This window comes from Vulpes lagopus, chromosome 10, assembly GCF_018345385.1.
Source record: "Vulpes lagopus strain Blue_001 chromosome 10, ASM1834538v1, whole genome shotgun sequence".
Classification (NCBI taxonomy): domain Eukaryota; kingdom Metazoa; phylum Chordata; class Mammalia; order Carnivora; family Canidae; genus Vulpes; species Vulpes lagopus.
Window position 1 is genome coordinate 89,935,305 of NC_054833.1, and position 27,294 is coordinate 89,962,598.

Consider the following 27,294-nt stretch of genomic DNA (forward strand, 5'->3'; position numbering starts at 1 on the left):
TCTTTATGTAGATATTTGCTTTTGTTTTGTTTTATTTTTTAAGATTTTTTTTTTATTTATTCATGAGAATACACAGAGAGGGGAGAGAGAAAGAGAGAGGCAGAGACAGGCAGAGGGAGAATCAGGCTCCATTCAGGGAGCCCAACGTGGGACTGGATCCTGGGTCTCCAGGATCACGCCCTGGGCTGAAGGCGGCACTAAACCGCTGAGCTACCCGGGCTGCCCAGATATTTGCTTTTGTTTCTCTTGGTACATACCTGGGAGTAGAATGGTTGAGTCTTATGTTGGTATATGTTTAGCTCTGCAGGTATACAGCTCTACTAAACTGTCTTCCAGAGTGATTATATATGTATTTTTAAAGATTTTATTTGTTTATTCATGAGAAACACAGAGAAAGAGAGAGAGAGACAGAGAGATACAGGCAGAGGGAGAAGCCGGTGCCATGCAAGGAGCCCAATGTGGGACTTGATCCTAAGTCTCTAGGATCACACCCTGGGCTGAAGGCAGGCACTGAACTGCTGAGCCACTCAGACTGCCCAGAGTGATTATATCATTTTACATTCCCACCAGGAGTGTGTAAGAGTTCCAGTTGCTGGAGGCTTCATATGGGTTAATATGTTTATATATTTTTATGACATACGGTTGTAAAATATGTCATGTGTATCCTAAAATTACCTCTTTTGAACCAAGATAATTGCTCCTAACTTTTGTGTGTGCTCTTTGTCTTTTTAGATCATATGTAAGAGCCCTAATATTTGTAGTCTTCTTCATGCCTAATTTTAATTTCCTGCCTCTTAATGTTTTCTGGTTCTGCCTTGCTATTTCTGAGTTGCCCCAATGTTTTTGTTCTTGAACAGGTTAGCAAAATTAGCTTGGTGGATCTAGCAGGAAGTGAACGAGCTGATTCAACTGGTGCCAAAGGGACTCGATTAAAGGTATTTATTTTACCAAACAGTTGACCTACTCAATAAATGTTCTGTAACGTAGGTCAGCAAACTATGGCCAGGGTCAAATTTGACCACCTGTTGCTGTAAATAAAATTTTACTGAGACACAGCTACCTCTATTTGTTGATGGACTGCAGAACCTTTACAGAAACATTTTGCTGACACCTGATATAACTTTACTGAAAGATAAGTAGCATAACATAATAGGTAAGGAGGATTTGATGGTCAAGGTGAGAGCTGGATTGTGTTTTAAGGAACAAGCTAGATGAAAGTGACACTAATGGGATAGGGACACACAAGATCTGACTGTGAGAACAGACACGGGCCTCTCCAGAGAGATGCTTAGGAAACCAGGACAGAAAGTGCATACTGGTGAGTTGGGAGAAGAAGGCTGCATCCATCAGCTTTTGGAGCAAGTCATTGTGAGGCAAGTCATTTTGGGGCAACTCAGGACTGAGGTGTGTGGTCCTGGCATGGCAATAAGTGGCTGGGGAGACGTGAGGATCAAAAGAGGTTTTTAGAACTTGTCATAAGTAAGCAAACAGTGCTGGCACAAGGCTTAATTATATCCTATGCATTATAGATGATGTGGCAATAGGAGAAATTCTTCATAATCATTCTTTCACATTTGGTATTGATTTCAGGAAGGAGCAAATATTAATAAGTCTCTTACAACTCTGGGCAAAGTCATTTCAGCCTTGGCAGAGGTGGTAAGTATTATATACTGGGTTGCATGGGAAAACTTGTCTGTTCAGCAAATATGCTTGATATTTTATGTGTTTGTGAAGACTGACCTTCTTTGGTCCTTTTGTGCAATCTTGCTTTTCTCCTTTTAGAGCTTTTCAGATAAGATACTAGGTGTAACACACTTTGACTTTCTACTGAATGTAAAAGAGATTAAGGAGAGTGAAAGTAAACATAGATCTGTAAAGTCTAGACTGAAAACTAGCTCTTTACAGAGACCTAGGGTTTGATTACTTTTTTGAGCCTTGCTTCATGTCTCTCATCAAAACCAAGGGTTTCTTTTCCTATACAGTCTTTTCTAAGTAGGAGGAACATTTGCCTTTGGTGAATGCTGTTGATTTGGGGGCCAATAATATATTTTATAAAATTGTGTTATTCTTTCCTATTTTTTAACAGTGGACACTAAATCTGAAACAGTTTTGAATTGAGGGCTTCATTTTTGTAGGTTTAAGGCTAAGGAAGTATTTAGTCACTGTGTACTCTTACTTAGTACATCATTTGAATCCCTGAAAAGAATAAGATGCTTCCTTGCTTATTTCTGAAAAGTCATTCTCAATTTATTACCTTAAAGTACTTTTTGTGTGAAGGCTTATCCTGTGTTCTCATTCTTTCTTTCTCTTAAATGCTTCATCTGTAGGATAACTGCACCAGCAAGGTACGGTGGTGTTTGATAGAAATGAACTAGGTATAGAATCAATTGTGGTGATTTTAAATTCTCAGCAGGATGTAAGGAAGCATAAGTAGGAATGGAACCTTGAAAAATAACTTTCTGTTACTTGCTTTCTGGCTCTGGAATTTAGAATTGCTGTTTAGAGTGACCATGAATCATGAGACTGCCCACCAAACCTAATTTAGGGAACATGATGTGCTTTCGAGAGGGATTTAGAATAAAGGAACAAGAGAGAAATTGAGGAATCTTCTATATAGTGTTATCGTAATGATGTTTCTCTTAGTGATCTGTAGGTCTGTCACTTGAAGAAGTCACTTATAAACCTCTTGAAAGGGCAATAAAAAGATTTCTTCCAGGTACCATTTTAAAACATAGCTGCCTTCTTGAAATTATTAGGATATTTTTCTTAAACCTTTTTTGTATAATCTTCTTGTGAAAAGTCATGGATTTTTGAATTGTTAAAAAATTTTTTTTCTACTCTGGTTATACACAAAGTGAAGGCTGTAGAATCAAGTTTAACTGTATCTAGAACACAGGGTCTTTGCATCCTTTTAATCCCAAAACAGTAGACTTTTCCTTTTTTTTTAAAAAAAATTTTTTTTAAATTATTTATTTATGATAGAGAGAGAGAGAGAGGCAGAGACACAGGCAGAGGGAGAAGCAGGCTCCATGCACCGGGAGCCCGACGTGGGACTCGATCCTGGGTCTCCAGGATCGCGCCCTGGGCCAAAGGCAGGCGCCAAACCACTGCGCCACCTAGGGATCCCCTAGACTTTTCCTTTTATTTCTATTTAAATACTCTTAAAATTTCTTAGTACTATTTTGCATCAATAATAGAGCCCTCAACAGTTTATTCTGAATCACATGAATAACATTGGAGATAAAGACAATATCTGCAATGAAATACTTTATGTTCATACTTTTAATATATGGGTTTATTCTCTACTTTGTACAAAAATTACTTAATAAAAAGTAATACTTTTTTTTGGTTTCTTTCAGCTTATTGGAAAAAGCTGCCTTCAATAAAAAGTCTATCTGTTATTTGATATTATGTATATGTAGATATTCTTCAGAAATCTAAGTCCCAGAACCATGAAAGCTGTTAAAATGTGGTTTTTCTAACTTCATGTCCATTTGCTCATTTTTAATATTCTTTATCAACCGAAGGAAAAATTTATAAAATATTTATCTACATATTTCCCATATTGCTCTGTGCCACAATAATTTGCAAATGACTTTTTTTAGAATTAGTTTTGGAAAACCTTGTTTAGTACTTTGCATCTATGCTGTTAACTATATAACAGAACAAAGACAAATTTTAGTTTTTACATAATAAGCATAATATTTGGTGAATTAAAACGTACTGTTATTTCCACTGGGGAGAGAAACAGGATTATTACCATCCATACTTGGTAGTACTTCTTTTTAGAGAGGCTAGTGATGTAAGTAAACCTTTTTCTGTAATTACCGAGGCCCTTGTGAGAACAGTTGAGATTAATTTGTGTAAGAGAGCAAATGCAAAAGAAGTGGCTAAAATTCTGAGATACTTTCAAATGGAAAAGTTGGAAGTTCTATTTATGCTTCTTTATTTAGCTGCTCCTTCTTAAATTAGTCTAATTGACCAAAATGAAAATAGAACATTTTTTGGCAAAGAGACATAGCTTATTTTTATGGTACTATTTGCAGTCCTCATAACTGACATACCTTAGATCTTGCAGCATTTTCAGTAAACCACAGGCCAAGTGGAGTGTTCAGGTGTGGTGAGGAGCTAGAGAAGGAAGAACTTGAGGTCTCAGGCCTCAAGAATTTTGTTGTGGGCTGACAGTCCTGCTAGTCTGTGAATGACTGAGAAGGTTAATTCTCCCTAGAGTTCTGTGTCATTTAGAAATAGATCCTGCTATGGGAAATGACTCTAATTGGTGGAAAGTGTGTCTGTGGGTGGAATGGGATGAATTGGATGGGACATTTTGGATAAGAGATGGAATTAAAGTGCTACTTGCCGGTTTCCTTTCCTCCTCAACAGACCAGAGGTCAGCTATTTAGCACTCCTTTTCTGAATACGCATACTTTTACAAGAACTAGATCATCCTTAGTTTAACCTCACATTATACCAGGAATGGGGGGAGATGTTTTTATCAGTGAACCCTGGCTTCCCCTTAGTAGCTTCTTAAATTATCATGACCTGGTCATCAGCCAGGACATATTGCAGTAGCTGTTATCTTCAAAGAGTTTTTGTTAATTTTTACTTTCAAAGGATATAATTTCCTCCATTTTAGCACTGGCTTTGCACTGGTGCCTTTTGTTCTATCCCATGATAATGAGAAGGATCATAACAGTATAGGTAAATACTTGACACATATATACAGACAATTCATCTTGCAGGCTTTACAGGTCTCCAGATTAGCAAATCACATCACTGTCTTGGATCTTTTCACTCTGAGTCCTAACTCTGTTGGTTGGACTTATTTGGAGTATAATTTCCTTCCAGAGAAATCAAATGTATATTACTTTCATAAGAGTTGTTAGAGATGCAACAGTCCACTTAATGATTTGATGGTGGGCCAAGTAAATTTGTTAACTAAATGACTTGCTCCTACACATCTAACCTGGAATGCCCAGTATTCATACTTGCCCCTCTACAACAATAAAAAAAATCCTTGTTTGAGGCTTAGAAATGAGATGATATTAATAAATTATTATTATTTTGTTATGTGTGATAATGGTTTATGGTTATGTTTAAAAGAAAAAGGAAATCTTTCTCTGTTGGAGATATGTATCTGGAATATTTATTTTTAGGTGAAATGTTGGATTTGCTTTAGAACACTACCAGCTATAAAAATATAAAAGATAAGATGTAGACAGGATATTAGATAATAGTATGATATTAAATTTCCTGAATTAAGTCATTGAACTGTGACCATGTAAGAGAATGTCCTTATCTGCTGGAGTATTTAGAGATAAAAGGGCATGGTGTCTGCAATTTATTCTAAAATGGTTTAGGAAGAAAAAGTGTAAAGTGATTTAGGGGTAATAGAAACCTGATCGGCAAAATATATATATTTTTTTTTCTGATTGGCAAAATATTGATAATTAAGAGTTGGAGTTGCATGATGGATATATGGTAGCTTATGCTGTTCTCTAAACTGTTGTGTATGTTGCAAATTTTTCAAAATAAAATATAAAAAGGAAAAATTACTTTATTACATGAACTCTGGATATTATGAAGAATTGAAGCCATGAGTGCTAATTTCAACAGTGATGGGGTTCTACTGTAGTTTACTTACAAACTTTAGACTGGTTTGCCTTTCATGTGATTTTCTCCTCCCTAACCATGCTAAAACCATTTCTTTCTGTTTCATAGAGTAAGAAGAAGAAGAAGACTGATTTTATTCCTTACAGGGATTCTGTACTTACGTGGCTCCTTCGAGAAAATCTAGGTATGTTGATCACTGGTGTGTAGTTATCTTTTTAAAGCTGTTTACTGTGGTTAATTGTCTTGTGTGTTTGTTTTGGAGAAGAATAATCTCCACATATCCATGTCACTAACTTGACTGCTGTCTCCTTTCTGAAATTTTTACTCATGATTTAAACTGGTTGGATTTGCTAGCTTTTTAATCAGGGTTTTCTCTCCTATCTTGTTGACCTTGGAATGTGGTCTGTGGTGTGGTTGTCTTCCTAACCATACCTGCTTCAAACCATTGCTCCTTCAAATCTCTTTGGAAACTGCATGTTACCTTTCTGCTGATGGTTTTGGATCTTCAGTCAGGTCTTTGCTCTTTGTTCTCTGTTTTGTTAGCCTCTTTCTCTCCTTCCTGATGAGAAAGGAGTGATCAGTTATGTCAACTGTCGCTGACAGAAGGAAGATGCTGAGAAGAGCCTGTTGGGCTGTTCACATCACTGTGACTTTCACTCCCTACCTAAGAGTACTTGGGTGGAGTGGCTGAGATCTTAAACGAGGAGAGGGAAACCGATCATAGTAGGTCTGAGCACCAAGATTAAGAGTGCCCCGCATAGGAGCATTCAATACATTTGTTGACTCTTAATTAAATTTTAGGATTTGAGATAGCATTGTCTAATATGACACTTTTAATAAAATTCTTTCTAAAATGAGTATGATTTACAGTAACCATGATTCATCATCTTAGGTGGCAATTCTCGGACTGCAATGGTTGCTGCTCTGAGCCCGGCAGATATCAACTATGATGAAACTTTGAGCACTCTGAGGTACTCCAATTGATCTCGATAACTGAATACACTGCAACCATAAGTTATTCTGTTATGCCATAGGGATTTTCTTATGTTATATGGATAATTTTTTATGTAAGTAATGATCCTATCCCTCTCATAACAGGAAAAACATGGGTTAGGGAGATTTTTATTTTTATTTATTGTGTTGGGGGGATTTTTATTATAATAGAATTTACCTGTTTATGGTTTTCAATCTCAATTTCAATTTCTTAAAATTTTCATTGCTATAAAAAGAAGTGTTGCCTTGTAGGGTTTGTCATTATAGAGATGCTCATATCTTAATAAGTAATGCAAATAACAATACACGTAGTGTTAAAAAGTTTATGGAACGTTGACTAATAGAATATAGAATATAGTTGGCCCTTGAACAGTCCAGTGGTTGGGAGTGCCAGCCCTCTGCACAAAAATCTGCATCTATAAACTTGACTCCCCATTGTGTGTATTATGTATATAATATACAGTATACTTGTATATATGTATATAATGCCATACTGTATTCTTAGAATAAAGTGAGTGATAGGAAAGAACATGTTATTAAGAAAATTATAAGAAATGTACTGGAATGTATTTATCGAAAAAAATCTGATATAAGTAGACCCATGCAGTTCTAACTTGTGTTGTTCAAGGGTCAGCTGCATTTCTAAAAATGAATAGTTTTTATTACTTTAATCTGGAACTTTCTACTCTTTTCCCATTGATGAACCCTATGCACTCTGACAAATGCATTGTGAGTCCTGTTTCTGGTATTTATTTCTTTTTATGATTTTGGTTAAATCACTAAATTTCTTAGTTTTTTTCTTCATCTTGATGAGATACTATAAAACTTTCTGTGCTTATGTTATTATTAAGACTCATAAAATGTAAATTTAGAGATAGAAATAATGGTATGTTACTTATGAGAAGTAGAATATCTGAGGAATGGCAAAAATGAATGTTCTTTTTGGATATAGATATGCAGATCGTGCAAAACAAATTAAGTGCAATGCTGTTATCAACGAGGACCCCAATGCCAAACTGGTTCGTGAATTAAAGGAGGAGGTGACTCGACTAAAGGACCTTCTTCGTGCTCAGGGGCTGGGAGATATTATTGATAGTAAGTGAATTAAGGATCAACATGCTACTCTTTTCCTCTTCAGGGTTCCTAGATTTAAACTTAGATTCAAAGAATTTGGTGAAGTTAGATGGTAGAAAAAGGCTTTTTGGGTTTTTTTTTTTTTAACTTTTAAAAAAATCCCATGAAAATAATCTCAGAATCTTTCTTTATGTAGTATGTAGTAGGCTATCCAGCTGAACTCATGGAATTAGTTTTTAAAATGTAAATATTTACTGCTTGCATTTTTAATAGATTTTCATTTTAGATTATCAGTGAAGTTTATTTGGAATGTTGAACTTATTCTTACTGAAATATTAATCACTTCATAAAAATGTTACTTAAATTTTTTTTTGTATTAGGGGCTTCTCTGGATTAATGTAGTAGCAGTAATATACATGTAACAAACCCACTGTTCCAGTCTCCTTTCAGAGAAGATAAACTTTGAGTGATATCTTTCCCTTCCTGCAAAATGATTGAAGAATACTCCTCACCCAGTTCCCTCCGAACACATGAAGGGAAAAATATCCATTTCCTGTCAAGCTGAAGAATTAGACTTCCAGAGAGAATTATTTTGCAGCATTGTTTTAAAATTAGTCTTTTTTTAACCTCAGTGATCTGCCTGCATAATACCTAATTAGAAGTTGAGTTAACTGGACGTTTCAGGTAGAATAGCATATATGGGTTTATTTGACAAAATATTTTTTATTTTTTGAGTGAAAAATTAATAGTTTGGAATTCTAATAAGATTTTCAAAGTGTCTTCTAGTTTAGTTCTTCTGATTAGTACCTGAGTTTAAGTGAATAGAGTGTGCAAAATGATAATATATTCTTAGTATTAATTTTTTTCATCTTCACAAATGCCAAATGCTGCTCTGTTCCCTCTCTGTGTCACTGCTGAACCTGAACTTTGACCCTTCTTGTATTTTCCCTCCTGCTTACCTTCAGTTGATCCATTGATCGATGATTACTCTGGAAGCGGAGGCAAATGTGTGTATTTCATGTATTGGTTATTTCCAGTACTCTTAATTTGCTAATCTGCCTCTGCTGGATCAGCCTTAAAATGAGCTTTGCATGCCAGCAATCCTAACAGGGAAATCCCAGACAGAGCATACTGTAGATTCAGAAATGATCCTGTTTTTGCCCTTCTCCATTTAGCAAACACTACTGTATTTCAGTTCGTGACTTAAGTAGTCAAGAGGCTTAATCTCTTGCTTCTCCTCTTCAGTTTTTCCACTTATGTAATTAAACTGAGTCCAAAGTCATAGAGGATGATTGATGATAGCAATGACAGCACCTCACATTTCCTGAGTGTTTATAGTGTGCTGGGCTCTATTCTCGGGACCTTGAATGTATTCTCTTATTTAATCCTGTCACTGATTCTGGAAAAAGTTCCATTATGCCCATTTTACCAATGAGGACCCGATGCTTGCATCGGGTGGTTAATTTGCTCCTGAGATCTCATGGTTTCTGTGTAGATTGGATAGTATAACTCAGAGCCCCAGCTTTTAAAAATCATTACCTTTCTGGCCTCTTGAAATCCTTCGGGGTCCAATTATTTAATAGAAAAATCCTTTTAAATTAGTTACGTAATTCTGAGCCTTGCTGTGCATTATAATTAAAAACAATCACTTCCTGTTGGCTAAACTGGCCATGACTATCTCTGTGAGTGTTGGATTAGCTTATGCTGAAGCTTATGCTTAGTTAGTTTCCTCTATATCTTGGGCCTCAGTTTACATGGTGGTTAGGAAAACCTTTTCTTTCCCTCCTTTTCTGGAATTAGAAATTAAATTTTAAAAACTTGAGTGTAAAAGAGAGCATTTTATGAAGGATCACACTAGTTCTCTCCATAGGTATCATTAAGTTGGTGAGGACATGATTTCTTACCCTTGTAAGATAATTCATGAGGGGATTCTTATCTTAGAAGAAACGAAGAATATGGGCAGCCACAGTGGCGCAGCAGTTTAGTGCCGCCTGCTTCCCAGGGTGTGATCCTGGAGACCCAGGATCGAGTCCCACATCAGGCTGCCTGCATGGAGCCTGCTTCTCCCTCTGCCTGTGTCTCTCCCCCTCTCTCTATCGTTCATGAATAAATAAATTAATTAATTAAAAAAATAAGAAATGAAGAATCTTGACTTTTTGGTTGTTTTAGATTTTAATTGATTTGCTTGTTCAGTTAATGAGGCACATAATAGGGCTTGACAGGGAGGAAATGCATAGGAGAAAGCAAATGTAGCCCTGGCCACTGTGATGAGGCTGGGCCTTGAAGACACAATAACACTCCAATACAGAGTGACTCTTGGACTGGAACAGCTCTGTCTGAGATTTCCAAAGCTGACTGATACCAATGTGAGAAAGACACCATCTTGTTCTTGCTTTTGTGCTCCAGGTGGTGCTGCTATCAGCTTGTTGCCTCTTTTGAGCAGTTGTGGCATCTCCCAAAATGCTATGCATGACTAAGTTTTAATTTTGTCTCCATGCAGGAAAGCAGCCCTGACTACTTCTGAATTTCCATTTTGATCTACTTTGATTTCTTTTAGGGCTTGCATGTGTCCATTGGATCTTCTAAACTCCACCCATCGTATTCTTTCCTTCCTTGCTGCCATCACCTGATGGCTGGTCTTTTTTTTTTACTCCAGTTCCTATCCCACTTTTAAAACTTGCTCGTTTTCCTATGTTCTATATTTGCAGATGGTGGTTTTCAAACTGTCTTGAATCAACCACTGGTTTCAAGGGGTTTCAAGAACTGGCTTTGATTAAGTAGAGATGAGTAGACCCAAAGAGGACAAATAATAATGTTTTCTGACTCTTTGTATTGACTTGTATCATTTAAGGAAAACTTAGTTTTGGTGTGAATTTTAAGTATTGTAGTTTTTTCAAATTTTAAACATGAGCTAATTTAAAAACTAGAAATCCATCAGTACCTATGGTTTTTCTCTGGTGTTTGACAAGGATGACTAATGAAGGAAAGTACAAACAGCAAATTAATGAATTTTGTGTTTGTGACTCTTTTTATCAAAACTAAATTTAAAAACAAAACTTACAGTTCTACTAAAGACCTTAGTAAGTGAAAATATATCCTTGAAACTTGCATTTCATAGGAACTTGGCTTACCAGTGACTCATGGTAGTACTGTTAGGCAGAGTAAGAGCCTTACTTTGCAATAATTAGCAAATAGCCTTGATTTTTGCTTACTCTAACAGATTAATGTAAACTGTAACCGCTTCATTAATTTGCTAATTGTTCTCCCTGTTTAGGTAATTGGCCTTGAGTTCTTAACCAGGACTTAACATTCTTGTGATTTCTCCATTGACCTCTCCTTTTTTTTTTTTTTAAAAAAAGCATATTTTAAAGATCCTTTTTAGCATGTTAGAATGTTGCTATACAAAAGGGCACTACAGATTTTTGTTTGACCTGTAATATCTTCTTGGGAATTTTTACTGAATGCTATGAAATATTGGGCTAGGTTGATATTACTGATAAATAAATTATCATCTTTTTTCCTGTACCATTACAAACTACTGGAATTTAAGAGTAGTGTAAATCTAAAATGTTGTAGATTTGGAGCTGTAGAAGGAATAAAAGGAATGTAGCATGTCTTGTTTATAGGAGACTGCCTGAGCATTATCCTTTGAGGCTCTGGTTACGCCCTTCCAAATACAATGTTAACCCACCCTGGGATTTTTTAGTTTCTAAATTTTTTAGTTTCAGAAGTGGTTGTTAACCTCTAGGATACCAGTATTAAAAACAGACATGTTTTAGAACTGCCATCTAGAACAATTATAACTTGTCTTTGTATTATAACGTGTCTTTGTCTTGGCGCTTTAATGCTATCCTTTCTTACGCTGGTGTTCCTTCCTGTCTTTTTTCTCCCTCTGCTCCTTTCCCTCTTTTCCACCTTTTCTGCCTTCCCTTCTTTCTGTCTCCCAGATCTGAAAGATTTTCAGAACAATAAGCATAGGTACTTGCTAGCCTCTGAGAATCAACGCCCTGGCAATTTTTCCACAGCATCCATGGGGTCCCTTACTTCATCTCCATCTTCCTGCTCACTGAATAGTCAGGTGGGCTTAACATCTGTGACCAGTATTCAGGAGAGGATCATGTCTACACCTGGAGGAGAGGAAGCCATTGAACGTCTAAAGGTAAGTAATAATTCAGACTGAATGAAAGGTGTTTTAAGTAGCTCACAAAGCAGAGTTGGACTTAAAAATCACTGAAATTTCTGTTCAGGATATGAAAGAACTTTCTATTAGAGGTGTCCTGAAAATGGAATTTGCTGCTTTATAAAATAATTTCTTTTTACCAGAATGCTTGAATTTGACATGGGCAGGCAGAGGCTAGAGAGATGTATGGGCAGGTGATAGGTTGGCCATGAAAATAACTGATAAATAGGTGTGTCCTTTAATTCTGAGGTAGTTTATAAGTCACAGGGAAATTGTTTAGTTAGAAGTTTAGTTGGAAACTTGTTAGAAGTACTTGGTTTCATTTGAAGATGGAATTCTGTATAGAGCCATGTTTGTGTTAGTAGAATAAATAGACAGCCGAGAGAAAGTTTGAACAGGTGAGTAGCTATACTAGGTTTATGCAGAGACATGTGAAATGATAACTTGTGGAAGCTCACAGAAAGTTGCTGCCATGAAAGGGCTGACTCCTCCCATGCTGGTGCACAGGGGATCATGTGCTATGCGCTTACACCCTATGTGTGCAGGTCCACCTGCCATGGTACTGAGTTTTGCTTTTGCGGTCTGTGGTTGGTTTTGTTGAGTTCTTTCTTGTCTCTCTTCATGAATATGAAAGTGAGCAGAGCAGTACCTGCTGACTCCTGACTCCTGGTTTCTCCCTTCCCCTCAGTGACTGTAGTGAGAACAGACCTTGCCATCCACCAGATCACTGCGACAGTATCACAAATGCTTTTTCTTTCCCTGCTCACTACATCCAGGGTGATCATTTGATCCACACCTTTGGGCCTGTGTGTTTCTAAGTGCCAGGGCAGGAAAAACAAGGAGGGCAGAGAAAGGTTTTTGCAGAAGCTGGGAATTGCAGTTGTGCTTGCATCCAGCAGGCCTCTTTATGTGGCGCTCAGTATTCTCCACAGCTGCTGCTGCTTGCTTGGGGACTGTTGAGAACAATGGCATACTTTGACAAATGAATGATGGAAAAGGTTTGGGGAACCTTTTCACCACTAAAAGGGAATGAAGCTTGATAATTAAAGATGGCAAATGCTTTCGCTTTGGTTTTCAGGTGAGACCAAGAAAGATTTTATATGAAGCATGAGACTCTGTTTCTTAGCCAACATTTTCCCTCAGCATTTTTTTACTCACTTCTAAAGTGAGGTATTTCAGAAACAACAGTAATGTTCTTGTTTCTTCCTTCAGAACATGTTTGTAGGAAGTGGGTAAAGTTCTGAAATACCTAGCGAAGGGAGAAGGGTGAGAAATCTTTTCATTAATTGTTGCAAATGGAAGGGTAATTTCTGCTATTGTAAAATTGTCTTTGAAATTGTAATAAAGACGTTAGTGAAGCCCATGCAGGCTAGCTTTTTGTGTCTGTTTTTTCACTATGGGTATTGGTGACAAAGTTGCTGTGCAGGGTTCTGTTTGGGTCAGTGGGGGAAATGCAGGGGTTCTCTGGGAAGGAAGTAAAATCTCCTACTATTTAATATAAAATGTTCTTTATTGGGGGGGATTTTGAATCTTACTATATCGCCTATTAAAGCCTTAGTGTACAAATAAGATTATAATTTCCGTTAACTCACATCTTGACGTAAAAGAAAAAAAAAATCCTAATTGCCAAGTGGGACCAACTGAAAATAGTGTTGGAAGTTAGGAGTCAAGACATTAACCAGACCCTTAAAGAATTAGGTCATCCAGCGCCTTGCAAATAGTTTCTGAGGAATAACACTGCTATTATTCAGGGAACCCTCCCCCAACTTCCAACTTCCCACCCAAACCAAAACAAACAAAACTATTACTTTTATCACAAAATGAATTTCTCTGTTTTAATTTTCCCTTAAGTCAACATAAGCGAAATCTTCCATTTTCCCTAGCTTTAGATAATTGCTTCTTGATGATTTTGCATTGCATCTTGAGTTTTTAATGCAGCACAGCAGTCCACTGAGGCATACGCGCCTTTGTTCTGCTTCAGTTTTGTGAACAGTGAGAATTCCATACAGCAGACCTGGGTAGACAGCATCTTGCATGCGCAGGGCAAGCTGTGGTTATACCACAGAAGTGCTTGAGAATTCCTCGTTTTTAGACTATTTCATTGTTGAGTGTGTAGGAGCTGCATTCCTAAGACATGATACTGCAGGAGAAAAATACTATAATGGAAAACAGGAATAGAAGAGGTTAATTTACTTTCCTAACCTTTTATTTCCCTTTGCTTCTCTTTATTTTTGATTTCAGAAATACGATTAGTTGGCAAAATACTTTTGCAGAATGTGTTGCTACTGCTTAGCTTTTTGAATAGCTTCTTGCCTTGAGGAAGAGACCCATGTTATCCCATCATAAAGATCTCGACCCCTCCACAAGCCTCTCTGGCAAAAGAGAATGAAATGTAATTACTTTCAGTTTTTAATCACAATTCAAACTGAATTGGAATGTGTGTATCCTTGATTTGGATTCTTACTCAGTAAGAATTTAAATACGTAACTATAGCTACTGTGTGGTAACTCTGGTGCTTGTTTATTAGTCTGGCATCAGAGTCAGTACTATGAGTGCCATCGGGTAGGCTTGGACTATAAATATCCGTAAGTATCCACTACAGAAGCACGCAAGGGCAGATGCTGTGCTAGGCAACCCGAGGGGCCCACTCTTGGAACGCACTTGTGGAGCATGCTATGTTCAGTACAGTAAAACCTTGGCTATCTGATGGCTTCAAGGAATGTTCCATGTAGTAAGCATTTAACCTTTTATATATCACAGTTTAAACTGTGATTTTTTTTTCATGGAAGTATTTCTGGCTTGTTCTGTGGATTTCTCTGCCACCGTAAACTGAATCATTACAAAGAAATTAAATTGTGTTTAGCTGTGTGAACATGATTATTAGTGAGTGCTACATAGATAGGTAGACGTTCATAATGTGAGTCGAGTGGTGCCTGAGTCCAATATGTCTTGGAGCTTTAAAAAATTCCTGATGGGGATACCTGGATGGCTCAGTGGTTGGGTGCCTGCCTTCAGCCCAGGTCATGATCCTGGGATCTGAGATTGAGTTCTTCATCGGGCTCCCTATGGGGAGCCTGCTTCAACTCTGCCTATGTCTCTGCCTCTCTCTCTCTCTGTGTCTCTCATGAATAAATAAATGAATCTTAAAAAAAAAAAAAAAACTAGTGAGCTCAGGAACTTTTTTCCCTGAGGTTAGTAGTTTTTTGGGGGGAGGGGGCACTTTTTTGTATGTACTACCTGCGGAGAAGAAGGACTCTTAAAGATTGTCTTAACTCCTCATTTCTGAAGTATGCATCCCAATTTCAATTTAATCTTAAGTTGGGTTTCTAGAGTATGTTATAGACAGCACTGGGTACCAGTGTACCAGGCCTGCCTGCAGAGTAAGTAGACAACTCAGCGACCAAAAGCCATCTCTTGTCAACATCTCAGTTTTATTTATGCTAAGTGTGCTATTCAGACTTGAAGAAATAATATCCTTGACTCTTTCTTAATTGATGGTGAGCGGTTTTACAGAATATTTTCTTCCTTTTTCTTTTTCTTTTTTTAAAGATTTTATTTATTTATTTATGAGAGATACAGAGACAGGCAGAGACACAGGCAGAGGGAGAAGCACGCTCCATGCAGGGAGCCCGATGTGGAACTCGATCTCGGGACTCCAGGATCATGCCCTGTATTGAAGGCAGATGCTCAACTGCTGAGCCACCCAGGCATCTCTGTAGAATATTTTCTTTGAAGCCTATTAATTTCTGCCTTAATTGAAGAAAGAACATAAAGAGTCAAGAAACTCTGCTCTAGTGGCTCAGGAAGTAGTGTGGCCTCAGATTAGTCTCTTAGTGTCTCTGGTTCCCATTTTCTTTATCTCTAGAATGGTTCTGTAATAAATGGCTTTTTCTAGCACTGAAGTTTTGTTCAATATCATTTTCTTTAACCTTCAGAGTTTTAAGAAATAGCTTTTTAGACAATATAAAAATTGCAACATGAAGCTGTTGCAAAAAGTAGTACCAAATTCAGCTAATTCATAAATCTCTTTTACAAAGAGATCATGTCCTGATTTACCCTCCAAGTGGAAAGTAAAATCAGAGAGTTCACATTAGAGTTGGCATCAGAATGACAACAGGATCCCTAGACAGTGATTTTGCTACCTTGGGGTGAATTTACAGTTGCCCCAAAATAGAATAACTTTCATACAGCCATATAGATCTCTTATCAGACATGGTCTTTTCCTGAAAATAATCAACCAGGAAAAAGAAGATATTTAAGTTCCTCATGGGTCGGTTTGTATTCCATCACATCAGTGATTTGTGGGCCACACTCTGCATAATAAGCACTAGTCTAGATGCTCTGGTTTAAGCAGCCTGTTGTCCCTAGTCCTTTGTTTTCAAAGTTACCATTTTGAGATTGTAAAGGTTTCTCTCCAGCAATCTTTAATAAGCTTTGCTATCCTATACAATATGGATATGGTACCAGTTCATCTTGTATTTGCCCTTTCATGATCCTATGCAAAAGTATTTAATGCTACTCTGTTAAGAGTTGTTTGAATAACTTCTGTGGTGCTTACTGACCACTTGGTTCAGTTGCTTTCCTGACCGTCTCTGTCCTTCCTTAAATTGTATGGGTGTTTTTGGTTGCTGGCCCTCTAGTGTAGCCCATTGGTTCCTCTCTTAGCTTGGGAGGGGCATGTGCACTGCATGTTGAGTCAGTCTTCTTGGAAGCTGTTGTAGAGATGCTGTTCAGGTAGCTGTTTTAGTCTTTCATTCTCTGTGAGTGTCCAGAGGGTTAATGACAGCCAATTTAGGTGGTTTGTCTCTTCCTCTCCACCATTCACAGTCCCTCTGCAGACTTGTTCTAGCATCTCCCACTTTGTGACTGGCTCTCTTCACAACGAGCACTTGATTTTCAATGGCCCCTTTATGTGGACCCTACTGATGCCCATGCTGTGTCTGACTTTTCCAACTCGATCGTCAGTTTTGCTCTCTGCCCTGCTTAGCTCGTTGTTCTTCACCATTGTCATGATCATCATGATGCTCTGCTGTTTGTTTCTCCTGATTCCTGTATTTGCTTTTGCAGCTGCTGCCTGGAATTTAACATGCTCCCATGCCTCGTTCCAGAAAATCAAATCACAGACACCTTAGGGTTGATTGTATTATATGCTCGCTGTTTCTATGTAGATAATTATGTTTTCAGATCCCAGAGGCTTCTTACAATAGCCTGTTAAATGAATCAAACAGTGAGTTATTTTGTAAACTGTGCAGGGTTTTCATCCTGAATCACTGGCGCTGCCATCATCAGAACTGTCATCTCATCACTGTTATGCTCCTTGGCATCATCATTTGACTTTCTAATTTTGTCTCCATGACTAGATCTTCTTCTGATTTTTGCAGAAGAGCTTTGCTCATCCTCCTTTCAGGTCTTCATCCTCTTTCCATTTTTTCACTGAATTGATTCCTACTTGTCCTTCATTCATAAGTCTAAGCATTATTTTTGTGCTCACCCATTCTCCAGCAACCTGTGAACACGTCAGTTCTAGCATGTGGCACACTGTTCTGTGGTTTTCTTCTGCCCTACCCATTCACAGTCTGCAAGCATGCTGCTGTGGTCACACTGTGATTCCTGGGAAGTGCCAGGCTTTTCTTACCTCTTTCCTTGTGTGGTAGCTCCTGCTCTTTTCTCTGCTTGCACAGAACCTCGTCAGTGAGCCCTGTTCTAACAGCCCTATTCCCAGATGCTCCCTCATGTACTCTTTTCCTTTTCTTGCTTTTTTCCCAAGGCACCTGCTATCTAATGTATTATATATTTGAATTATTGATTAAAATTGATTATTTCAGTCTCTTTACTAGAATGTAAGTCTCACGAAATCAGGGGTTTTGTTCCCTGCCACATCCCTAGTTGCCGGAAACAGGGCTCAACAAATAACATAGTGATATATAATTACTGAATGAAGGAATCATCATTACTTCTGTCTCCCTAGTATACAGTAAACTCCTTGAGAGCAGGAAACAGGTTTTAGTTCTTATATTTCTGGCATTCATAAACACTCAGTAGGAGACTAGGAAGCTGTCACTTCAGTGGCTATATGGCTTTGGCTGAGGTTAATACTAACCCTTTCTATATCAGGTACTGGGTTGTGTTCAGAAGGGTATTGTGTTGTAGAGGAGTTAAAATATCATTCATTTACCCTTCAGGTTCTTCTCTGTGGCTTCTACAAACAAAAGGCAGATTAATAAGAGAAAAACACAAATTTATTTATTATGAGTTTTATGTGACATGGGAGCCTTCATAAGGAAATAAAAGCCCAAAGAAATATTTTTGTTTAAATTTTTATTTATTTATGATAGTCATCAGAGAGAGAGAGAGAGGCGGAGACATAGGCAGAGGGAGAAACAGGCTCCATGCACTGGGAGCCCGACGTGGGATTCGATCCTGGGTCTCCAGGATTGCGCCCTGGGCCAAAGGCAGGCGCTAAACCGCTGCGCCACCCAGGGTTCCCCCAAAGAAATATTAAACCTGAGCATGTTTTTGCTAGATTTGATAAAGAGGGACGAGTCGTAGAAAATTATGATAGGACCTGTGGGAGACTTATCAAGGCCTATTTGTTCACATTCCTCCTGGTGGTCCTCCATCTTTGGAGATGAGGATGTTCCTTCCCTTCAGGTGTAAGAAGGCATCTCTCATGAGGACCTTAAAACCTGTTTGAGGAGATCAAGGTCCTTCCTGCAGATAACATTTCTCAAATTACTTCAGCTTAAAATGGTCAATATGCCAAGATGCTGTATTTTAGGTGAACGTGTTCTGAGCCCCATCGGTGTTTTATGGTGAAATTATGGTGAGACAAAAGCAATAAATTGTTCTCTTGTGGAAGTGGCTGTCAGAAATAGTGTCTCACTTTGTGGGATGTTAATATTACTCTTCTTCTATGCACAAGGACATACTCATTTTTAGGGTATTTTTGCTAGGGCTTAGGAAAATTTCTATATATATGACTGATTTAATGTTAGGCCTAGTCTTCATGATCTTATTGCACATAATATTAAGAAAGGAAAAAAGATCGTATTGTATTAGATTCTGCCTCATACTCACAAAGGGCATCGTGTGCTTCTTGCTGTCTTTCCTGGACGTAGCACATACATCATAAGGCTCCTCTCCACTTTAACTGTGGACTTCCTCCCTTAGGAATCGGAGAAGATCATTGCTGAGCTGAATGAGACCTGGGAAGAGAAGCTGCGTAAAACAGAAGCCATCAGAATGGAGAGGTCAGCAAGTTAAGCTCTTGAGGTGTCTGCACATTCTCAGGGGAACTGGGATTCCTTTTATAAAAGAAGAAATTGAGCTGAAAGTAAAAATGAAGTCCCGTCCCCCCACCCCCCTGCAAACCAACCACAGAATAGAACAGAACTCAGCCTGTTCTGGGCCTTCCCCCAGCAGAGCTTATATAGTCAGATGTTCTCTTGGGAGTCTTGTTCTCATTACCATACTGCATGGCGCTCATAGTTCAGGTAAAATGGAAGATATTGAGGAATTGAGGGTTTTTTGTGGGGTGTTTTTCTTTTTTTAACTTTCTTCAAATGGGAAAGGGGCAGAGGGAGAGTGAGAATCCCAAGCAATCTCTGCACCCAGCATGGAGCCCAACTCAGGGCTCGATCCCATGATCCCAAGACCATCAAGAGTTAGACGCTTAACCAGCTGAGCCACCCAGGCACCCTGGAATAGAGTTTTACTTTGCAAAACAACCACCTTTGATAAAGGCCCAAATAATAAAGCTCTGTAATGATTGTCTATGAGTTCTGTTTTATAGAACCTCTTACATAAGAGGTGAAATAGTTTTAGTTGCAGAGTTTTAAAATCCCTTTTTTACTTTAACCTCTCAGTTCTCTACCGTGACAGTGAACATAACCTAAAATAATACTTTTCCTGTTGGGATGAATGTACATTTAAAAAAGGTCAGACTTGTCTTCCCCCTTTTTGGAAGGTGAGGTAGAAGTGAGTGCTGATGTATAGATACAGTGGATATACCAAACAACTAGAATGTTCTTATTATTGGGATTTTAACTTAGAATTGTTGAATCAGTATGATGGTGTGCATGGGAGGATCACATTTGAGAAAATCACCACATTTATGAACAATCTTCATATATCAAAATTACTTTCTGAAAAAAAATAAAAAAAAAACAAAAAAAAAAACAAAAAACAAAATTACTTTCTGATTGCTTTCTTAGATTTTGAAGAAATGGTTCTTTGAGTTAGATGTCTGGCCTTAAGGGATATCCCTGTCCTCCTTTTTTTATGTTAGTAGGCATATTATTTATGAGTTACTGTCTGCCTCCAAAGTCCAATGAGACAAAGTTGTTATTTGGATGAATACAACTTTACCTAACATGGGAACAGAATTTATTTTGAATGTTCTGTTTCTCTTAAATTTTCATGAATGATGGGACAGATTTTTCACACTTGTATTACTAAATGGACAGTAGTTTTTTGCTCTGCATGCTTTACTTACCAGTTCATATGAGACTGATTTAAGTGACATTTTGGTATTGGTATTCTGATGTGCTTGTTATTTTTCTAGAGAGGCCTTGTTGGCTGAGATGGGAGTGGCCATTCGGGAAGATGGAGGAACCCTGGGAGTTTTCTCACCTAAGAAGGTAGGAAACTGTGTTGTGAAACTCAACCCAACAGAAGTACTTCCTGTTTGTCTTGGTCACTGAGGCACTTCTGGTCTTTCAGGGTTGGCCCCTCCTTTTTAATTTCAGACATTTCTTTTCTTTTTTTTAAAGATTTTATTTATTTATTCATGAGAGATACAGAAAGAGAGAAACAGGAAAAGACACAGGCAGAGGGAGAAGCCGGCTCCATGCAGGGAGCCCGACGTGGGACTCGATCCCGGGTCTCCAGGATCATACCCCAGGTCAAAGGCAGTGCCAAACCTCTGAGCCACCGGGGCTGCCCATGACATTTCTGATTTCATCATACAGTACAAGGGCAGCCTATTTCTAAAATGCCTATCATCATGTTTGCTGTTTACAAAATAAAACCCAAGGCAGTAAATCTAACTTTCAGTCATGATTCAGTATATTTACTCACCTGTAGTGTTGCTTCTCTTAAATTCCCAGCCTCTCACCTAGCATACCTTGCTTCAATTTGGCTACTCTTTCTATGTAGATTTTCCCACAGATGCCAGCAGGCCTGATGTATAATTCTTTGGAAGCAATTTCAGCTATTCAGGTTTGTGTAGAAAAGTACCACTCAAGTTTGTTTCTGTAGTTTGTGTTACAGACAACCACTGTCCTGAGTAAAACAGTCCTGTCCTCACCCTTCTAGCCTCCTCTGCTCCTTTCTTAGTTTTTTTTTTTTTTTTTAAAGACCCTGGTAGTTAGTTACCCTCCTACTTACATAATTTTAGTTGTTCGATAGTAGATAACCTTATAGCTAATTAGAATAGTAAGGTAGGTTTTGTTTTGGGGTTTTTTTTTTTGTTGTTTTACTAAGTTGCTTCCTAGTTATTTTTAGGTATTGGAAAACTGTTATCAGATGATTATTTTTGTGTGCTTCTTATATGATAATAATGGAACACATACTGATTTACAAAGCAAATATATTCATGCCAGTAATAAATGATTCTTCATTTCAGATGACCCCAGATTGGCTATCAGAGACTTACACATGTTTTTCAGGGTCTCATGATGATTTCTCTAGGTTGGCATAGAATGAGCAGGGGGTTTTCCCTTTTTGTTTTTATGTGGTAAGAGGTATTCCTAGTTTTTGCTAGAATTCTTTTGGTTTGGTTTTTCTGTCAAGGTCAGAACTTTTTTAGGAATTCTAGTGCATTATTTTCAACAAAGAAGATTTTTTTTTTTAAAAGATTTATTTATTTATTTATTTATTTATTTATGATAGACGGGGCGGGGGGGAGAGAGGCAGAGACACAGGCAGAGGGAGAAGCAGGCTCCATGCTGGGAGCCTGACGCAGGACTCGATCCCGGGACTCTAGGATAGCGCCCTGGGCCAAGGGCAGGCGCTAAACTGCTGAGCCACCCAGGGGTCCCCCCCAAAGAAGATAATTTTAAAGGCATTTTAGGGTACCTGTTATAGAATGGAATAACAATACCAGTGTTTTATATGTCTATATTGCCAACACCTGTGATTTTTAATTTGTAAAATCAGTAATGATTTACAGTAAAGTAATGATTGCTTTAATGATTACTTTAAGGAAGTAATGATTCCTTCAGTAAGACATTATTTATTGAGATATCATACTTAAAATTGTAGAGGTTTTAGCAGTTATAGGTTTGATCACATTTGTGCCTTTGTGTATATTGGAAGAGATTTTACAATCTTTGAGTGTTAAGAACTATATGGAAAAATTTTGTTAACAACATGTAAAAATATGACATTTAACACAAGTCATAAACAATTTAAGTAACTGTTGTGATATAAACCATAGAATTCCACACTGAGGTCTCTGTTTCCAAAGCTTTTTCTTTCTTTAATTTTATGCATCTTACTTCCTTAGAAAAATAAGGGGTACATCACTGGCTACATTCAAATTCAGATTTAGAACCTGTTTCTGATATGTTAACTTGATTGTAATAATCATTGCATGATGTGTGTGTATATTAAATTGACACATTGGACATCTTAAAAAATCATGTTGTACAACCTAAATGTATATAATTTTTACTTGTCAATGATACTCTCCATAAAACTGGGTTGGGGGAAATAATTTTAATGCAAGGGGAAGCAAAACCTGTTTCTATGATTCTGCTTTTCTGAGGCCAGTGTTGTGATGGGCTTTCAAGAACACTACCCACATAGGGCTTTGACTTTCTCAAAACAGCAGAGTTCTTAAACTACAGAGGCAGGTGCTAATGTAGAGCTTTTTAAAATTTCTTTTTAATCATCTTTCTCATTCCCTGCTCTCATCTGATTCTTCTTTCATTTTTCCACATTTGCTGGCACTGTCTTGAGTAGATTTTGACCCCAAGACCATGTGACTTATTTTTGGATTCCAGTGGGGTATTTTCACCAAAGAAGGTTGGTTTTTCAAAGATTTTAGAAATACTAGAGTTAGATGAAGAGGATTTTTACAAGATATGTATATTGTTGAATGTCAGTAATTTAAATTTTTCTTTAAGGTAAAGATTAATAAACTAAAGACAATAACTGGTACCATGGAAAAAGTGATAAAAATTATAGAGGGAAATGCCAGGAGATGTGGGGACATTTTTTTAAAGATTTATTTATTTTAGGGGGAGGAAGGGCAGAGGGAGGAGAGAGAGTCTCAAGCAGACTTCCCACTGAGTGCAGAGCCCAATGCAGGGTTCAGTCCCACAACCTTGAGATCATGACCTGAGCCAAAACCAAGAGTTGGATGCTCAACGAACTGTGCCACCCAGCCACCCCATTTTTTTTAAAGCATTTTTATAAAGTAAATGAAAATTAAGTATTTCTGGAGATTGTAGGAAGGGAAGATAATTTTCCCTCTACCCTTTTGAGTTCTTGGCTGAGAGCCTTGTAATAAAAGATTAATAAGAGACAAACCGAAACAAGTTTATGAATGTATATGCCTCATGTATGTGAATGTGCCTGCCCAGGGGAAAATGAGTGACTCCCCAAGATGGCTTAGAAATCAGATTTAAATACCATCCTGGTAGGGAAAGGGGAGAAGGGACATAGACCTCTCAGGAGGGAATAAATGATTTTCGGGAAAGAGGAAGGGCCCTTGGGAGAATAGATGGGAGATGTGATCGTTTTTGACAAAGTCTGTCTGGGTGTGGTATCGACTTCTGGTGTCCTCTCCTGGGACACAAGACCATCCTCCTTGGTTGATGTACTCCCAGAAGGGACACGACAGCTTAGGTCATTTAGGAGAACTTATCTTCAGGCATGATGGGAAGCGGTCAAAGAAAGCCTCTTCCTGTGTTTGCTGTTTTTCTGGTGCCTTCAGCTCAAAATAATCAATATGTCAAAGTGGCATATTTTGAGGTGGCATATTTTGTTACCCTTTAAGATTTTTGTCCAGTTAGGTACAAAAATTATGATTAACCCATCCAGAGAATCAACCTGTCTTTATTTTTCTTTTGTATTTTTCATGCTTTGACATTATCAAGAATTGGATCTTGTTCTTTTTCCCTGAACTCATGCTTTTAAATAGAATATATTAGTGCAGTTTGAGAAGGCCTGAAGAGTGTTTTCTTTGTTTAATGGAATTGCAGCTAGGAACTAGGAATAAATAAAAGACCTCCCTCTTTGAGGGATGGTGCATAATCCAGGAAGCCATTGGCTTCCTGTAGATCACTGTTACTGTCAAGCCCGCCCAGTGGTGCTTGCTCCAAATTGATCATCTGTATCCTTTTTCAGACCCCACATCTAGTTAACCTCAATGAGGACCCACTAATGTCCGAATGCCTGCTTTATTACATCAAAGATGGAATTACAAGGTATATTTGTTTCTTTTGGTCACTTACTGTTTTCTGTTCTCTTAAACGATTGAATAAAGGGAAGTTGTTTGTTGAAAAATTTGTTGTAATGATTTGCTGTTTTTCACGTCTGAAATAGTTACACACTATCCTGTCTTCCCAAATTATGTAAGTGCCTTAGTCATCTGAACCAGTTAACATGTAGTTTTCCCTAAAAACCCTAAGTAAAAAAATTTTTTTCCTAACTTCTTATATGAATTAATTAGGGAGATTAGTTCACTCATGTCTTTTTATAAAGCTCAGCGAGTTACACTGTTGTATCGTTGCTCTTTGGTTTCTTATTCTAATGTAGGGAGGTTGATTATATGTGAAAATAACATTTGCAGTTGAAAGCCTCTGATAAAAAGAAACGATACCTTTTTTGTACATACCAAAGAATATTCTTTGAGAGAAAGAGGTTCGTTGTTTTCAGTGCTTTTTGTGTCTGAATTTCCCTGGGAAACACTTCCCCTTGTGTTCAGGGTTGGCCAAGCAGATGCTGAGCGGCGCCAGGACATCGTGCTGAGTGGGGCTCACATTCAGGAAGAGCATTGTATCTTCCGGAGCGAGAGAAGCAACAGTGGGGACGGTGAGAGCTCCTGTCGTAGCTTTTCCAACAGCCTTTTAATTCTAGATTATTAGAAATCCCCAAGGCTTGCTGTTCCCTGTCTCTTTCAGTGATGCTTTCTTATACAATCTAATATTTGAAAATGGAGAAACCTGGCCTGCTTAAAATGCAGGGACAGACATAGCTATTTTACATGAAAATCGCCTGGACAAAAGGAGCTCTTTTGTGGCTGCCAAGAACCAAGCAGGACAACATAGGCAATTAGGCTTGGTCTTGAATGTTAATTATTTACTAGACAAGAAAGGAACAAATACCCTGAGTAGTGGGAGATTTGAAGGACCTCTAATCTTAACCCACGAGAGCTTATTTTTATCTAAAAGGGAAGAAAAAGTCAATCTTGATTTTTGCCTGGGTTACTAACAAAACAATAATGTAATGGTATTTTTGTGCTATATGACTCATTCCTTTCGTCAAAATATTAGCTGCTTTTAATCTTAAGTTTCGGGTTAGTACCTATATCTTATACTTAAGATTTCCTTTTTTTATGGACTGAACTGTCAGATATCACCAAAACTAACATTCCAGTCTTCTTTTGAGGGTTGTCAAATGCATTCAACTGTTTCTTTTAGCCATACCCCAAAATGGTTTTGATACCCTAAAATGAACTATTATATAGATGCTTTGCCACTTGGTTGGTTACAGGAATGTATTCTAGTTACCCTGTAACCTCATGGTCATCTCCTTTCCATTGTTTTATTACAGTGGTTTGTGATGCTAATACTAGTTTGTGTTCTTAGTTATTGTGACCCTAGAGCCCTGCGAACGCTCAGAAACCTATGTAAATGGCAAGAGGGTGGCCCAGCCTGTTCAGCTGCGGTCAGGTGAGACTGGGAAAGTTGTTTTGTTTTGTTTTAAGTACTTTGCTTTTTCCATTTTTCTTTCCTTTTTTTTTTTTCTTTTTTAAATTTTATTCATTTATATGAGGGGGGTAGAGAGAGAGAGACAGCATGCAAGAGGGGGTAGGGGCAGAGGAGAGGGAGGAGGAAGCAGACTCCCTGCTGAGCGGGGAGCCTGCTGTAGAGCTCAGTCTCAGGATCCTGAGATCATGACCTGAGCCAAAATCAAGAGTTGGATGACTGACAGAGCCACCCAGGCACCCCTGAGACTGGGAAAAGTTTGAAGTCTTCAATAAAGAACATGTTTGTGTGAGCAACTCTAGCTTTGGACTCTTTGTTTAAAGACTGACTTGTAATAGTCAGCATTTGGATGTCTGTTCTTGTAAAACTCCAAAAATTGTCTTTTTGTCTTAGGGAAAGGGAGGGGGAGAGAGGTTTTTAAAACCTAGATAAGTATACTTTTTAAAAATGGCTTCTTAACTGCTTCTGTTTTGTACTAGGAAACCGTATTATTATGGGTAAAAACCATGTGTTTCGTTTCAACCATCCGGAGCAAGCACGGGCAGAGCGGGAAAAGACTCCTTCTGCTGAGACCCCCTCTGAGCCTGTGGACTGGACATTTGCCCAGAGAGAACTTCTGGAAAAACAAGGGATTGATATGAAGCAAGAGATGGAAAAAAGGTAATGCACAAATATGATGTGGCCTCCATGACTATCACTTCTTTTAACATCTGGTGTATATAACACTCATGAAACAGCCCAGTGATTTCACACATTTATTCTTTCTTCTCTTGTTTTTCTTTTCCTTCTAGACTACAGGAGATGGAGATCCTATACAAAAAGGAGAAGGAAGAAGCAGATCTTCTCTTGGAGCAGCAGAGACTGGTAGGAGTCTGTCTTGAACCCTGTGTTAGGAAAAAGGGCAGCTTACTCTCATACCATCCCGGTTCCACAGATAAGCACTTACCCCGATTGCTTGTCCAGCTCTCACTGATACCATATGCTATTCTCTCATTTCCTTAATGGAGAATGAACTTACAACTCCTGGTAGCCTTAGCCTGAAAAAGTGTCCATAAAGGTACAGTTTTGTGCCTAGTATGTCTTAAAGTCAAATCTTTAGTTCTAGCAAAACCAAGTGCTTTTTGAGGAACTAGTGGGAGCTTTTCTGGTAGCCTTTGCCTCTTGGTAGTGGTTTTTGAGTATGCATCGGTGGTGATTCTTTTAATGATAATTATATTGAATATTGAATTTGGTGGGTGTTTGCCTTGGTTTTGTTTCTGATCACCTGATAGTACTAATTCTCTGCTCTTGGGCTGACTTGGGGATTGTTCTTGTGCTGGGCAGACTTTTTGTTTTTTCTTTTTCTTTTTTCAGTTAAACTGTCTAAAAGTGCTGCTGCACAGTTGCATGTGTTCATCTTTTTCTGTTCCCCTGCATGGAGTGTGAGTTCTCAGTAAGGGTCTCTGTGGCATGTGGGAGGTTAGTAGAAGCAGGGGCTATGCAGCCCCCTCAGCAAAA

The 27,294-nt window shown here is 38.1% G+C and overlaps 1 protein-coding gene across 10 annotated transcripts in view; it reads left to right on the top strand.

Moving 5' to 3' along the window:
* Window positions 1-27,294, top strand: part of KIF1B (kinesin family member 1B) — a 147,049-nt gene that overhangs the window by 54,802 nt on the left and 64,953 nt on the right. For 3 of the 10 annotated variants that reach the window (XM_041772638.1, XM_041772646.1, XM_041772639.1), the window contains exons 8-22: window positions 858-935; window positions 1,591-1,656; window positions 2,328-2,345; window positions 5,722-5,797; window positions 6,506-6,584; window positions 7,559-7,701; window positions 8,646-8,687; window positions 11,628-11,839; window positions 19,031-19,110; window positions 20,424-20,499; window positions 24,215-24,294; window positions 24,795-24,901; window positions 25,678-25,761; window positions 26,277-26,457; window positions 26,589-26,661. In XM_041772638.1, coding sequence (XP_041628572.1) covers window positions 858-935; window positions 1,591-1,656; window positions 2,328-2,345; window positions 5,722-5,797; window positions 6,506-6,584; window positions 7,559-7,701; window positions 8,646-8,687; window positions 11,628-11,839; window positions 19,031-19,110; window positions 20,424-20,499; window positions 24,215-24,294; window positions 24,795-24,901; window positions 25,678-25,761; window positions 26,277-26,457; window positions 26,589-26,661 — 1,395 coding nt within the window. The remainder of the gene's footprint in view (window positions 1-857; window positions 936-1,590; window positions 1,657-2,327; window positions 2,346-5,721; window positions 5,798-6,505; window positions 6,585-7,558; window positions 7,702-8,645; window positions 8,688-11,627; window positions 11,840-19,030; window positions 19,111-20,423; window positions 20,500-24,214; window positions 24,295-24,794; window positions 24,902-25,677; window positions 25,762-26,276; window positions 26,458-26,588; window positions 26,662-27,294) is intronic. The other 7 variants (XM_041772648.1, XM_041772645.1, XM_041772647.1 and 4 more) reach the window with 5 other exon arrangements.